Source organism: Bos taurus, chromosome 29 (genome assembly GCF_002263795.3).
Source record: "Bos taurus isolate L1 Dominette 01449 registration number 42190680 breed Hereford chromosome 29, ARS-UCD2.0, whole genome shotgun sequence".
Lineage (NCBI taxonomy): Eukaryota > Metazoa > Chordata > Mammalia > Artiodactyla > Bovidae > Bos > Bos taurus.
Genome location: NC_037356.1, coordinates 25773580 through 25785628, shown reverse-complemented (window position 1 = coordinate 25785628; position 12049 = coordinate 25773580). Strand labels below are relative to the sequence as shown.

Genomic DNA, 12049 nt, shown 5'->3' with positions numbered 1-12049 from the left:
CAGAAGTTAAATGACCTACCTGTAGTCACACAAAGTGTCATTTGTAAATCAGGGTCTCCTGATTCCAGTGGGTGTTGTTCCTTCTGCTGGGCTTTGAGAAGCTGGGAACATGATGGTGGCTAAGGAGCTTTGTGTCATTAGCGTCAAAATGCTGCCATTTCCAGCATGGGGAGGGGGCAGCACATGCAACAGTGGGGCTTGGATACCTGGCACCCTCACCCTTCCCTTGCTTCTGTAGACCTTTCTCAGGCATTGCAGGTTGCCCCTCTTCTGCTGTATCCAGTTCCCTCCAAGATATCTCTTGCCCCTGTTTGTTTTCTGGGTTCCCCTGGTTGAGTCAGTCCTTAATGTCCAGAAGTCATACTTGTATAAACTCATTCCATGGAAGGAAGGAAGAGACAGGGTATGATTCGCCTCAGCTCCTGCCCACTCATCTCCCTCCAGCACTGTAGAGGCCATCCTAGGGCTGCATAGGATTTACTTAGTAAGCTTTGTTCTCTGCAAAAAAAATGTCTTCTTTTAGTAAGTAATGAATAAATATTAGTTCAGTTGATGTGGACATTTGAACAGGACATATCAAAGCTGTTTGGTTTGGGTTTAATGGCATTTAAAAGCAAAACAACAGCTTAGTTCTTTTTTACTTTAGTGAAAGCTTTTGACAGGAAATTGTTTAATAAGACCTTGTTCTAGAAAATCATTGTAAGAAAGTGTTAAATATGTTGTTTTTCTTTTTTGATGTAGGTTTTGGCAACCATCACTATTACATATTCTTCTTATTTTTCCTTTCCATCGTGTGTGACTGGTTTATATATGAATCTTTCATCTGTAAGTATACATTTTTCTTATAGCAGATTTACACACCCACACTCGATACACTGTTTCTTGTAAACTTTTATATCACATTGTGGCTGGATGACTATAAACCATGCCCTAATAAAAGTGAAATGAATGCCCTTAAGACTCTCTCAGCATTGGGAAGCTGTAAGAAATGCTAGAAGAGGTTAGTTGTCAGTAGTTTGGAAGAGATTGAACTCTGAAGTGACCTTGATAAGTTTGAGAAGTGGTCAAAAATAGACTCATATAAGTGCAGATTTATCCCTCAGTGAGATGAGTAAAAATCAGTTGCTCAAGTACAAAGCAAGGGGAAGTGATAAGTAAATAAAATAGGGGGGAAAAGTTGGTGGTAGAGAGGTTGAGGGAGTGAGGTGGAGGTGGTCATAGTACTTAAGGCACGGAACTCTGAAAGCTCGTGCCATTTGATAAATATCAAGTCAGGACTTAGAACTGATGGGAAAACAGTGACAGTGATTGAAAGGTTGGAAATAATAACTTGGAAGAAACAGCAGATCACTTATTCTGCTTCTCTGAGAAAGGAAAACAACTTTTCAGTAGCCGTGCAGAAGGTTGTCAGTGGCTGGCGGGGGTGAGGGGGCTCATGTAGGGAGTGACGTCCAGCTGTTCCGAGGTGATCGAATAAGAACAGGGTTTAAATTGAAGCAAGGAGGATTTTGGTTAGCTCTTAAGAATTGTATGCCTGTGCTTTTCAGACCTAGGAATAGGCTATCTAACTGGAAAAACTTACAGAGCTTATAGTTTATTTTGATTTTATTGGTTTAAGTGAAAGTGAAGTCGCTCAGTCATGCCTGACTCTTAGCGACCCCATGGACTGCAGCCCACCAGGCTCCTCTGTCCATGGGATTTTCCAGGCAAGAGTACTTGAGTGGGTTGCCATTGCCTAACTGTTTATTGTTTATTTATTCTGAAAGTTTTAGGGGCATTTGGTTCTAGAGGCACAGGCTTTACTGCTGATCTGTTTCCATCCACATTCCCATTATATTCATGCTAAAGTCTTAGATTTTGCCAGTAGAATACAAGTCTATTGCTTGAGCTAAAATGTGGAATGATTCTAACAGATGTGGAAAATTTATTCCTACATTTTTTTCTTTTCCTCTTTAGCATCCCAAGTCCCATCACTCCTTACTCCCCCAACCCCACTCACCAGCTGGCTTTCTCTAGGTTAAATTTTGTTTAGATTTTGAAAGGTAATTTTTCCCATGCTGTCCGCAGCCTCTCACATCTCCTTCCAGAAACATCCAGTATTACAAGTTGTTTGCTGTTGTTCAGTCACTCAGTCATGTCAGTTGTTTGTGGCCCCATGAACTGCAGCACACTAGGCTTCCCTGTCCTTCACTATCTCCTGGAGTTTGCTCAAATTCATGTCTGTTGAGTCAGTGATGTTATCTAATGATCTGATCCTCGGCAACCCCCTTATCCTTTTGCCTTCAGTCTTTCCCAGCATCAGGGTCTTTTCCAGTGAGTCAGTTCTTCACATCATGTGGCCAGAGTATTGGAGCTTCCTCTTCAGCATCAGTCCTTCAAATGAATATTTAGGGTTTATTTCCTTTAGGATGGACTGGTTTGATCTCCTTGCAGTCCAAAGGACTCTCAAGAGTCCCTTTTGTTTTGTTTAGAGATTGTTAATTGATATTCATGAAATGGTCTGGTTTTAGCCCTGCCATAGGCATGGAGAGGACCTCAGTTACCTTGACAGCCCTGTTTCTACCAGACACCTTTGGTGTCTCTGATCACTAGGGAATGCTTTTGGAGCTTAGCGTAACCGTCACCATCGCAAATGGAGCTGAGTCAGAAGGTTGTGATCCCTGATCTCAGTTCTTGTCAAAGACCATCAGTAATCCTGAGCACTGAAATTTTAAAACTGCTTCGATTATTATGTCCTGTGGTATAATAAATTAAAGATTTTTTAAAAAAAAATGCTTCTTTCTGTTGAAAGAGCTGCCCTTTTAAAGGCCTGAAAATAAAGCATATTCCTGGAAAACCTTTTGAAGCTGGGCCCCTGGACCAGCTTGTCCCTTGGACTTGATCCTCAGGGAGAGGAGCCAGATTTTACGCCACTCTTGTCTCTCCGCACTCTCTCTCGTCACTAAAAATAGTCACCCTGTGCGGTGGCTGTGTCCAGCATAAGACTGTTGATAAGGACAGAAGCAATTTTCCATCACATTCATTCTTCCCAAGTCGCTTTCTTGTTACATGCATTGGCTCTTCCCTCCTCTTTGTCTTTATTCTCTGGCTCCAAAGCAATTTTTGTGTTACGTTTTTTGTTTCTTAGAAACAGTTCCACCTTACATTCACTAACAACTGTGTAAACTAGCTGAACATGTTTTGTTACTTTAATTTATCGTTTTGCTATTTTGTGACGGTCACAATATTTCTTTACACTGAACAAGAGCATCATGTCCGTTTATCATTACTTCACAGAAGTCAAAAGTGAATTTTCACTCCATTTTTCTAACAAGGCCTCATTGTCATCCCACCTTCTTTATTATCAACACTGATGCTAGAACACTGCTGTGTACCCTCCTCCTCTTGGGATCCAGTTCTAGCTACTCTGGCTTTGAGCAGCCTCTGTGCATTTCCCCTTTTGTGGGGTCTGTTTTCAGGGTGGACAGAGTGTCAACATCCTATGAGCTACAGGCACAAAGATTTTTAGATCATTGTTAGAACACCATAACTGTCAAAGCTATTTAAAGATGAAAATGATTGATCTGGAGCACAAGTTCCCTGTTATTAGCCAGTGGCCACCTGAAAAAATGTATTATTAGTACACATTAAAGTGTTGTATTGCATAACATAATGTATGTGGCCATTGGCAGCCATATCTTCGATAAACATGAAATCAGTCCCGTGAAAATTCCTGTTCGAAGTCATGCAGTGTTATCAAAAAAATTCCCAGAAGGGAACAGTAGCCATTCAGAAGCAGAAAGAAAGTAGGTATTCTTTCCCGCTCAGCAGCTGTTTCCTAAGCCTGCTGTTGGAAATTATACATGTATATTTTGTCTATCAGGTGTGTATGTGGAATGCATCTTTGTTTGCTGTCCTGATGAGCAGCTTTAAAGAGAGTATAATTTGCCTTAAAGTTTTTTTTACCTTGATTGTTGCTCTGTGAAGATTGCCCTTAGAATGCTTCTGGCATATATTCATGAAAGATTGTTGGAAATCAAATGGGACTCCAAAAAAAAAAAGATTTTCAGGACTAAAATGGTCAGACAGATGATAGTAAAGCCATGGACTCATTTCCTTTCTGTCCCAGGAGCTCTTAAGTGCTGCTTTGGGAAAATGTCTGAACTACTTATCGAATTGTCAGAGGCATTTATAAAACCTCAAGGTGCACATCTATACAATTCTTATTTCCTTGTCCTTTATGAATGCTCATGATGCCTGTTTGATGTCACTGATTTTTACCTTGGGCTTCCCTGGTGGCTCAGATGGTAAAGAATTCGCCTGCAATGTGGGAGACCTGGGTTTGATCCCAGGGTTGGGAAGATCCCCTGGAGAAGGGAACGGCTACCCACTCCAGTGTTCCTGCCTGGAGAATCCCATGGACAGAGGAGCCTGGCAGGCTACAGTCCATGGGGTTGCAGAGTCGGACGTGACTGACTTTCGCTTTTACTACCTGGAAGCTCTGTTCCTTTTTTTCTGCCTATTCCTGCCTGTGTTCTCACTACCGATGTTCTTGGCTTCCTGGGTTAGGGGGTCAGTATCATGAAGACCTCACTTTTGACTGACATATGAATAGATATTCCTGCAGAGAAACTGAGCTGCGACCATATGAATCTTGTTCTTTTTTTTCTTAGGGGTGTCTGACTCATGAGTTCTCTCACCTGGCTTTTCTCCCTCTGTGGGATTAATTATGGTCCCATTGCACAAGTACAGTCAGTAACTGCCTGCTATAGGTTGTGTTACAGTGACACCCAGGTGCTTATAGGATTTCTTGTGTCCTCGACGATGGCCTCTTGAGCTGAGCCCTTAATAAGAATTTATGTTCAATTCTGTAATAGACCCTTATCTTGGCTGTAACATGGATAAGATAGAGAATTTTCTCAGACAAATATTTATTGAATATATAATCATTTTCAGTTATCAAGTCCTTGAATAACTAACTTCTGGCCAGTCTATTTTATGCAGAATATACTGATTTTAGTGATGGTTTTATAAAGGTTTTGGCTTTTATTCCTTCACTGCCAACTACCAATGCAGTATTGTCATAGCCTTAACAGTACCATTTTTAAAAAAATCTTTGTTGAGGTGACATTTATTTGGAAGATAAAGTCTTTAAGTTGAGTTCTGATCTGTGCTATTATGTGTTACTTTCTCTTCTCCCTAAATAGAACTGCAGCGATTTTTATCTTCTTGAAGAATGACCACTAGCTTGTTACCTTTTTAAATAATGGATCCCTCTTTTGTGAATTCACAGATTGGTCAAATCATTGTACCACAACATTCAAAGAAGATGGACTGTGGACCTACCTCAATCAGGCTGTGACCTGTTCCCCTTGGGTCATGTATATCTTCGTGTTAGCAAGTTTTCATTTCTCATGGTCAGCGTTTTTATTAATAAATCAACTTTTTCAGGTATTTATTTATTTTCTTGTAGTGCATATACAGTAATGCTTACTGAGGTAGAAGGACTTAGATTTGAGCGCTACCTCTGTCACTTACTCTGTGGGTCTGGGCATGTCATTTGACCCCTGAATTGCAGTTTCCTGTAAAATGGCGGCAGGGGCGGGGGTAGTAATTGCTGTCAACTCTAACAGATGGTTTAAAGGTTAGAGTAATAAGATGTTAGTATAGTCGTAAGAGTTATTTAAGCTGACCTCTTTAACAGATAGAGGTCAGGGAGGTGAATTGAACTGCTCAAGATCACCCACTGAATGGCAAAAATCAGAACTGGTAAGTTAGGTCTTCTGACAATTCCATTCAAGGGCTTTTTCCATCATATAATTAAACTATATGGTGTGTAAAAGCACGGTATAAACTGTAAAGCATTGGGCAGACGTGAGATGATTATGTTCCCTCCCTTTTCCTAGCCCTGTTTGTTATCCTTATTATTATGTGGTACTTAAGGGCATGGAAGTGGAGAAGAAATGAAAGATGCATCGCTAACCAATGGACATGGTAATTACCCTTGCAGAGAAGGTCATGACCATTAGAAAGGTCACGCTCCAGGGCAGTAGCCACCACCTTCAGCTTTCTGTGAAGCTTCTGTTCCTTCCCTGCTGCGTGCCTGCCTTTAAGAGCATAACCTAATTCCCATTGTTGCTATGGCCTCCTTCATGGAGTGGACAGCCATGATCAGTCTGAGCCAATTACTGCCAGACCTCAGATAATTAGAGCATTACTCAACAAAAGCAAAATGTATTCCTTTTTTATGAAGAAGTAACCAATTTTGCAATAATAATAAAAAGTAAAGAAAGGAAAAGGGGGAAAATGCTGAAGAAAGGAATTAAGCTGATAATACTGACTGAATTGAGGTTTCTGAATATTTGTCCTAATCTCCTATCTGACATCTATAGACTCGGGCAGTAGGAATGGGTATTAGCAGGACTTCCCTGTTGGTCCAGTGGTTAGGACTCCTTGCTTCCACTACACAAGGTGTGGGTTTGATCCCTGGTATGGGAACTAAGATCCCACATGCCATGTGGTGTGGCCAAAAAATAATTTAAAAAAAGAATGAATATTAGCATCAATGATTATTAATATTATAATAATCATTTATGTGTGTGTGCTCAGTTGTGTCCAACTCTTTGTGGCCCCATGGACTGTAGCCTACCAGGTTCCTCTGTCCATGGAATTTTCTAGGCAAGAATACTTGAGTGGGTTGTCATTTCCTACTCCAGGGGCTCTTCATGACCCAGGGATCAAACCCTTGTCTTTTGTGCAGGTGGATTCTTTACCACTCGCATCACCTGGAAAGCCATAATCATTTATAAGTTTGTTCTAAGAGTCCAGGAAAGGAGGAAGAAAATTAGAACTGATGTCTCAAATCCTAGGTTCTGGCTCTAACTCCACCTCTGACTAAGTAAATGTGTTAGTCACTCAGTCGTGTCTGACTCTTTGCGACCCCATGGACTGTAGCCTGCCAGGCTCCTCTGTCCATGGGATTCTCCAGGCAAGAGTAGTGGAGTGGGTTGCCATGCCTTTCTCCAGGGGCTCTTCCCAACCCAGAGATTGAACCTGGGTCTCCTGCATTACAGGCAGATTCTTTAACATCTGAGCCACCAGGGAAGCCCAGCCATAAGCAAGGCACTCAACATCTCTTAGGCTTAGCTTTCTCATCCGTAAAATGGACACACGAATTTGGCACAGTCTCCATCTCAAATGTTGGGGAGCCCACTGCTGGGAAGGTGCTTTGGAATATGTAAAGCATATATAAATAATATATGTATATAATATATATATAAGATATTAGTAATGCAAATGATTATTTATATATGTTTTATGTATTCCAAAGCACTTTTGCATCAGTGGCCTCACAAATATTTGAGATGGAGACTGTGCCAAAGTCGTGTGTCCATTTTACGGATGAGAAAGCTAAGCCTAAGAGATGCTGAGTGCCTTGCTTATGGCCATAGGGCTCAGTTAGAGGCAGAACCTAAGATCTGAGACATCAGTTCTAAATTTTTCTTTCTTCTTTCTGGACTCTTTAAAGAAGTACAAGTATTTGAGGATATAATATCTTTGCTTTTTAAAAGAAAGTTTGTTTATACTCTCTAAGGCAGGAAAGTGGGCTCAAAGTTTTGGATAATGTTCGAATATGAGAATTCAGAGTAAAGTTGTTTTCTTAATAAACAAAATAGTCCAATTATTTGAAGTCTTTCATTTCCTAAGTGTTCTGATGAGTCATGGTTTTGACTGTAGCAAGTCAAACGAAGAGTGTAGACTGCTGACAGGGACCATGGACTTTCCCATGCTGACATGGTAGGGACAGTGTCAGTGCTCGGACGTTCCCATGCTGACCGAGGTGTCCATCCCAGTTCTGTCATTTTCTAAGCTGTGTGGCCTTGGACCAGTTGCTTCACCTCTATCAACCTCTGCACTAGATCATTTTAAACATACTATCGCAAGTCCTTAGACAAGCTGAAGAGGGTGCTGTGATAATCTGTGTTTTACAGATAAGGAACTTGATGTTTGAGTTGTTAGAGAATTGGATGAGATATCTCAGTGAATAATATTGGTTTTAATGATTCTAGAATTTTTTAAGTTTCTTTAATTCTTACCCTTCCCCAAATTTAGGGCTGTCCTTATAAAGGATAGTTTTCAAATGTCCTTCACGTCAGATTAACTTTATTTGACCCTTCTCAAAGAGATACTAAGAAGCATATAGAGGTTGAGATAATTGTATTAATATTGACATTATGTTGCTTGATTCATCTGAAATTTGAATGTGTTGAGAATCTAAACACTGCCATAAGCCACGGCCTGAATTGCTAAAGCAATCTTTTCATGATTATCAGTCAATGCCCTCTGCTTTCTTGAAGGTTAATAAAAAGCAGACAATCCAAAAAAAAAAAAAAAAAAAGCCCAGCTACTAGATTTATATAGGAGAGTCTGGTTTTGAGCTATCAAGTCCTTTCCCTTAGCACCATCTGTGGTTAGAAGGCTTGGTGATATTGTCTTTGGCGAAGAGCTGATTGTTTATCAGTGTCCCGTGGTGCTCTGCCAAGAGTGATGAGCCTCAGTGTGGTGGTGTGGTTTCTTTTTTTTGCATACCTTCCAGTATTCTTTTTCAGATTGCTTTTCTGGGCCTGACCTCCTATGAGAGAACCAGCCTGCTGAAGCAGAGCAAGCACATGAAACAGACATTGTCCCTCAGGAGGACCCCCTACAAGTAAGTGAGACCTGTTCCTCCTGCTGGGCCTATGGAAGGTGCTGGCCTCGCCGTCACCACCCATGGCCCTGCTGCCATCCTCCTGACTGGCTTCCTGGTGGAGTTGAACCTCTTCTTTCTTGGAAGCCTCAGTGACAGCAGATGAGTGGTAAGGTCATGAGCCCCAAGGTGGTAAGAATTTGGGATTTAGTCTACTGGACTGAGCACAAACAGTAAGTGACTTTGAAGTTTTGCCAAGCCGGGGGATCTTTTCAGTCAAGCCACATGGTCACAAGGTTGCATATTGCTGGCATGAAGTCAGTGTGAGATAACTGAGCACGTGGCTGAGAAAGTCAGCCACAGGGCTCTCTGCAGAAAGCGTTAGATTGTGAGCTTTGCCAGGATTTTCAACCTGACTTTCTATCACCAGTAATTCTTTTAGCCCTATGGTTTAATGAGCCCACCTGTGTCAAAGCTACTTTTTCAGGTTTGGGATATGTTCTCCTCAGAGCACCAGCTGTATAAAACCCGTCCTCTGTTAAAAATGAGTGTGTCTGTAGGAAGGCCATCCTCTTATGATGTGAACGATCAGGCTTTGAAGCTTATCTCCCTGTCACATATATCGGGATCTGGAGGCTGGGAGCACTGCAGAGGTGACCCAGGGCCCTCCAGGGATTTGAACGCTTACTGCATATCTCATGAGCAGTCTATTTTAAAGCACACTCATGGTACAAGATGAAACTGTTAGGCTGTTAGACAGGGAAATCATAGCCTGTAATATGACTGTGATGTGTGTTTAGAGAAGAGAAATTGACTTAATTGGGAAGAGGGGACCAAAGTGATGGAGAATAGAGAGTGGTGTTAAGCTTGTGTTGATTGCTTGAGACTGGCAGTGGTGGTAATAAGTCCCTTTCTCAGGGATGTAACCAGAGGAATAAATATTTAGTCCATTGAAGTATGGACCTCTTTGTGATAGAGGTGGAATTTTAAGCTGAGCTTTGAAAGACATGGGGTTGGGGAGAAGGAAGGAAGGGCATTCTAAGCCCTGGAGAAGAGTCTGAATAAAGGGCCAGAGGTGAGCGAGCTGGGGCATGACAAGTAACGGCAGCATCCCTGGAGGAACTAAAGGTAAAGCCTTGGAGCCACTTTGAATCTGGCTTCCAAATGCTGCTCAGCCCAAAGGTTTGTCTTATATGTCCTCCCTAAGTTACTTTTACTCATAGCCAGCTCTTGAGCTGGGCCCTGTCAATCTCCAGCATGCCTTCCCACTTCTACGTGGTCAGTTCCACGTGGGCAGCCCTCTGCCTGGGAAGCTGCCTTCTGAGCAGCCTTGGAACTCTTTCTGATGGCTCTTGCCAACCAGCAGCAGCACACACTCATCCTCACTCACAGATGTGTTCTCGCGTAAGATGGGGCACATGCATAAAAATGAATATTCATGGTAACTGGAACAGATAGTAGCATTCAGGAATTTAATGGAGGAAAATAAAGATGGTGAAGATATATGCAGTCAGGATGGCTCCAGAGGCGAAGTGGGCCTTGCCCTGGGCCTTGAGAACTGGTAGGACTTAAGAGGATGAGAGTGTTACCTGATACAAAATTAGTGAAATGTGGGTTCCAGGGTAGTAGAATGGCCCATGCAGTTGTGATCACGGGGAAAGTAAAGCCAGGGTAGCTATCACAAAAGGTATGTTTGGAGCGTTGAAACCCAAGGAGTCTTGGGGCTTTTATTGTGTAAGGCTGTGAGTACAAAGATGAGGAATTTGGATTTGAGCCTCTGGGCAGAGGAATGTCTTTAAAGGGTTTTGATTGGGAGGTGAGGAGTTGTGATGTATCATGTTTTTGGAGGCCCAGTCTCCAGTATGTAAGATGAATTAGAAGGAATTGAGACAGAAGCATCATTTAGAGAGTTTCTTAGAAGAATCCCATCTTATTGATTGTGTGTGTGCGTGTGTGTTTCTGGCCTGTCTGGCCTTCGAGATGGTCCAGGTCTGAATTAGAGCAGTGGGAATGAAAAGACAAAACTTAATAGTGGTGGTGACCCTTCCAGTAAGTGAGGATCCAAAATGAACTTAAGTTGCCAGGAATCTCAAAATAGGGATTCATGTTCAGAAATGGAGCCAGGCTTCAGTTTTAAGGGTCCCAGATTCAAGGAACTGTCTGATTCACCTCTGGATTTCTGTGGGATCTTAGAAGGATGTGTATTGTAAATTCTCAGTGCACATTTAGGGTTTGAGTGAATGTTTATCACGTGCTAACAGGAAATGTAGTAAGACGTGCTCTGTTCCTTTCTTGGCAGCCTTGGGTTCACACAGAACCTCGCAGATTTCTTCCAGTGCGGCTGCTTTGGCTTGGTCAAGCCCTGTGCAGTAGACTGGACTTCCCAGTACACCATGGTCTTTCACCCGGCTAAAGAGAAAGTTCTTCGCTCAGTATGAAGAAAAGCAACCCGTAACTCTCACTTTGATTTGTTTGTACTTACGTCGATGCTCTGTGGTCTGCAAGTGAAATGAAGATTTAGAGTTCACCTAAGCGCGAAGGAAAGCACAGGTGGCTTTTAAAGCCATCTGGTAAAAACAGAAGTTCTCAAGAAAGCATTTACACTTTTTCAGGTTTAGTAAGACGGACTGTTCCTGAACAATCTTAGCCAACGTCTAAAAAGAACTTTTATATTTTTCATGAGAAAATGCAAGTTCCTTTTTTTTTTTTTGGCGATAATATTCACCAATTATGGAGAGAGTGTGGTATTTTCAGATACTTTATTGGCTGTTTCAAAGTAGTACTATTCTTTAAACTTGTAATTTTTGATAAATTATTTGTCTTTGTTTTATCTATAAATATGTAAAAAAAAGTATTTAAATAGATGTACCTGTTTTGCTTTCACATGTAATAAAACAATTTTTTTGTAGCTGAGATTTAGTTTCTGAAACTTGACACTTCTTGAATCTTAAATTAAGAAAAGGTGTATTTAGGACTGAAGAAACATTCCCAGTTCCAGGAATGAGGTGAGATCATTGTTAATACAAATAAGCAAGTTTTTATTTCTTTTCCTGTTTTACTTAGAAAATTGAACATAGGAAGTATTAAAGACTAATTAGAATTTTTACTTAGTACCTTCAAAATAATAAATGGATGTGATTGTAAATGCTAATTTCCCCCTTCTGGAGGAAATGCTAGTTCAACTTTAACTCTTGGTATTATTTATATGCACACGCACGCGCGCACACACACACACACACACACACACATATACACACACATACACACACACACACACAGATATATACACATCCCTGGACATGGCGCCTACCTGCTGAAAACCCTGCCTTCGCTTCCCATTGTCCTGGGGCAAAAGCTAAAATTCCCATCACGTCCTGCTGGCCC

The 12049-nt window shown here is 41.5% G+C and overlaps 1 protein-coding gene across 4 annotated transcripts in view; it reads left to right on the top strand.

The window, feature by feature from the left end:
• ZDHHC13 (zinc finger DHHC-type palmitoyltransferase 13) overlaps nt 1-11580 on the top strand; it is a 51077-nt gene extending 39497 nt beyond the window's left edge. For 3 of the 4 annotated variants that reach the window (XM_059882897.1, XM_059882896.1, XM_059882895.1), the window contains 4 exons: nt 742-825; nt 5273-5430; nt 8589-8686; nt 10965-11578. In XM_059882897.1, the coding sequence (XP_059738880.1) occupies nt 742-825; nt 5273-5430; nt 8589-8686; nt 10965-11103 (479 nt within the window). In that variant the 3' untranslated portion in view covers nt 11104-11578. Of the gene's footprint in view, nt 1-741; nt 826-5272; nt 5431-8588; nt 8687-10964 lie in introns of all 4 variants that reach the window. The other variant, NM_001206141.2, reaches the window with a different exon arrangement.
• The last annotated feature ends 469 nt before the right edge of the window (nt 11581-12049 follow it).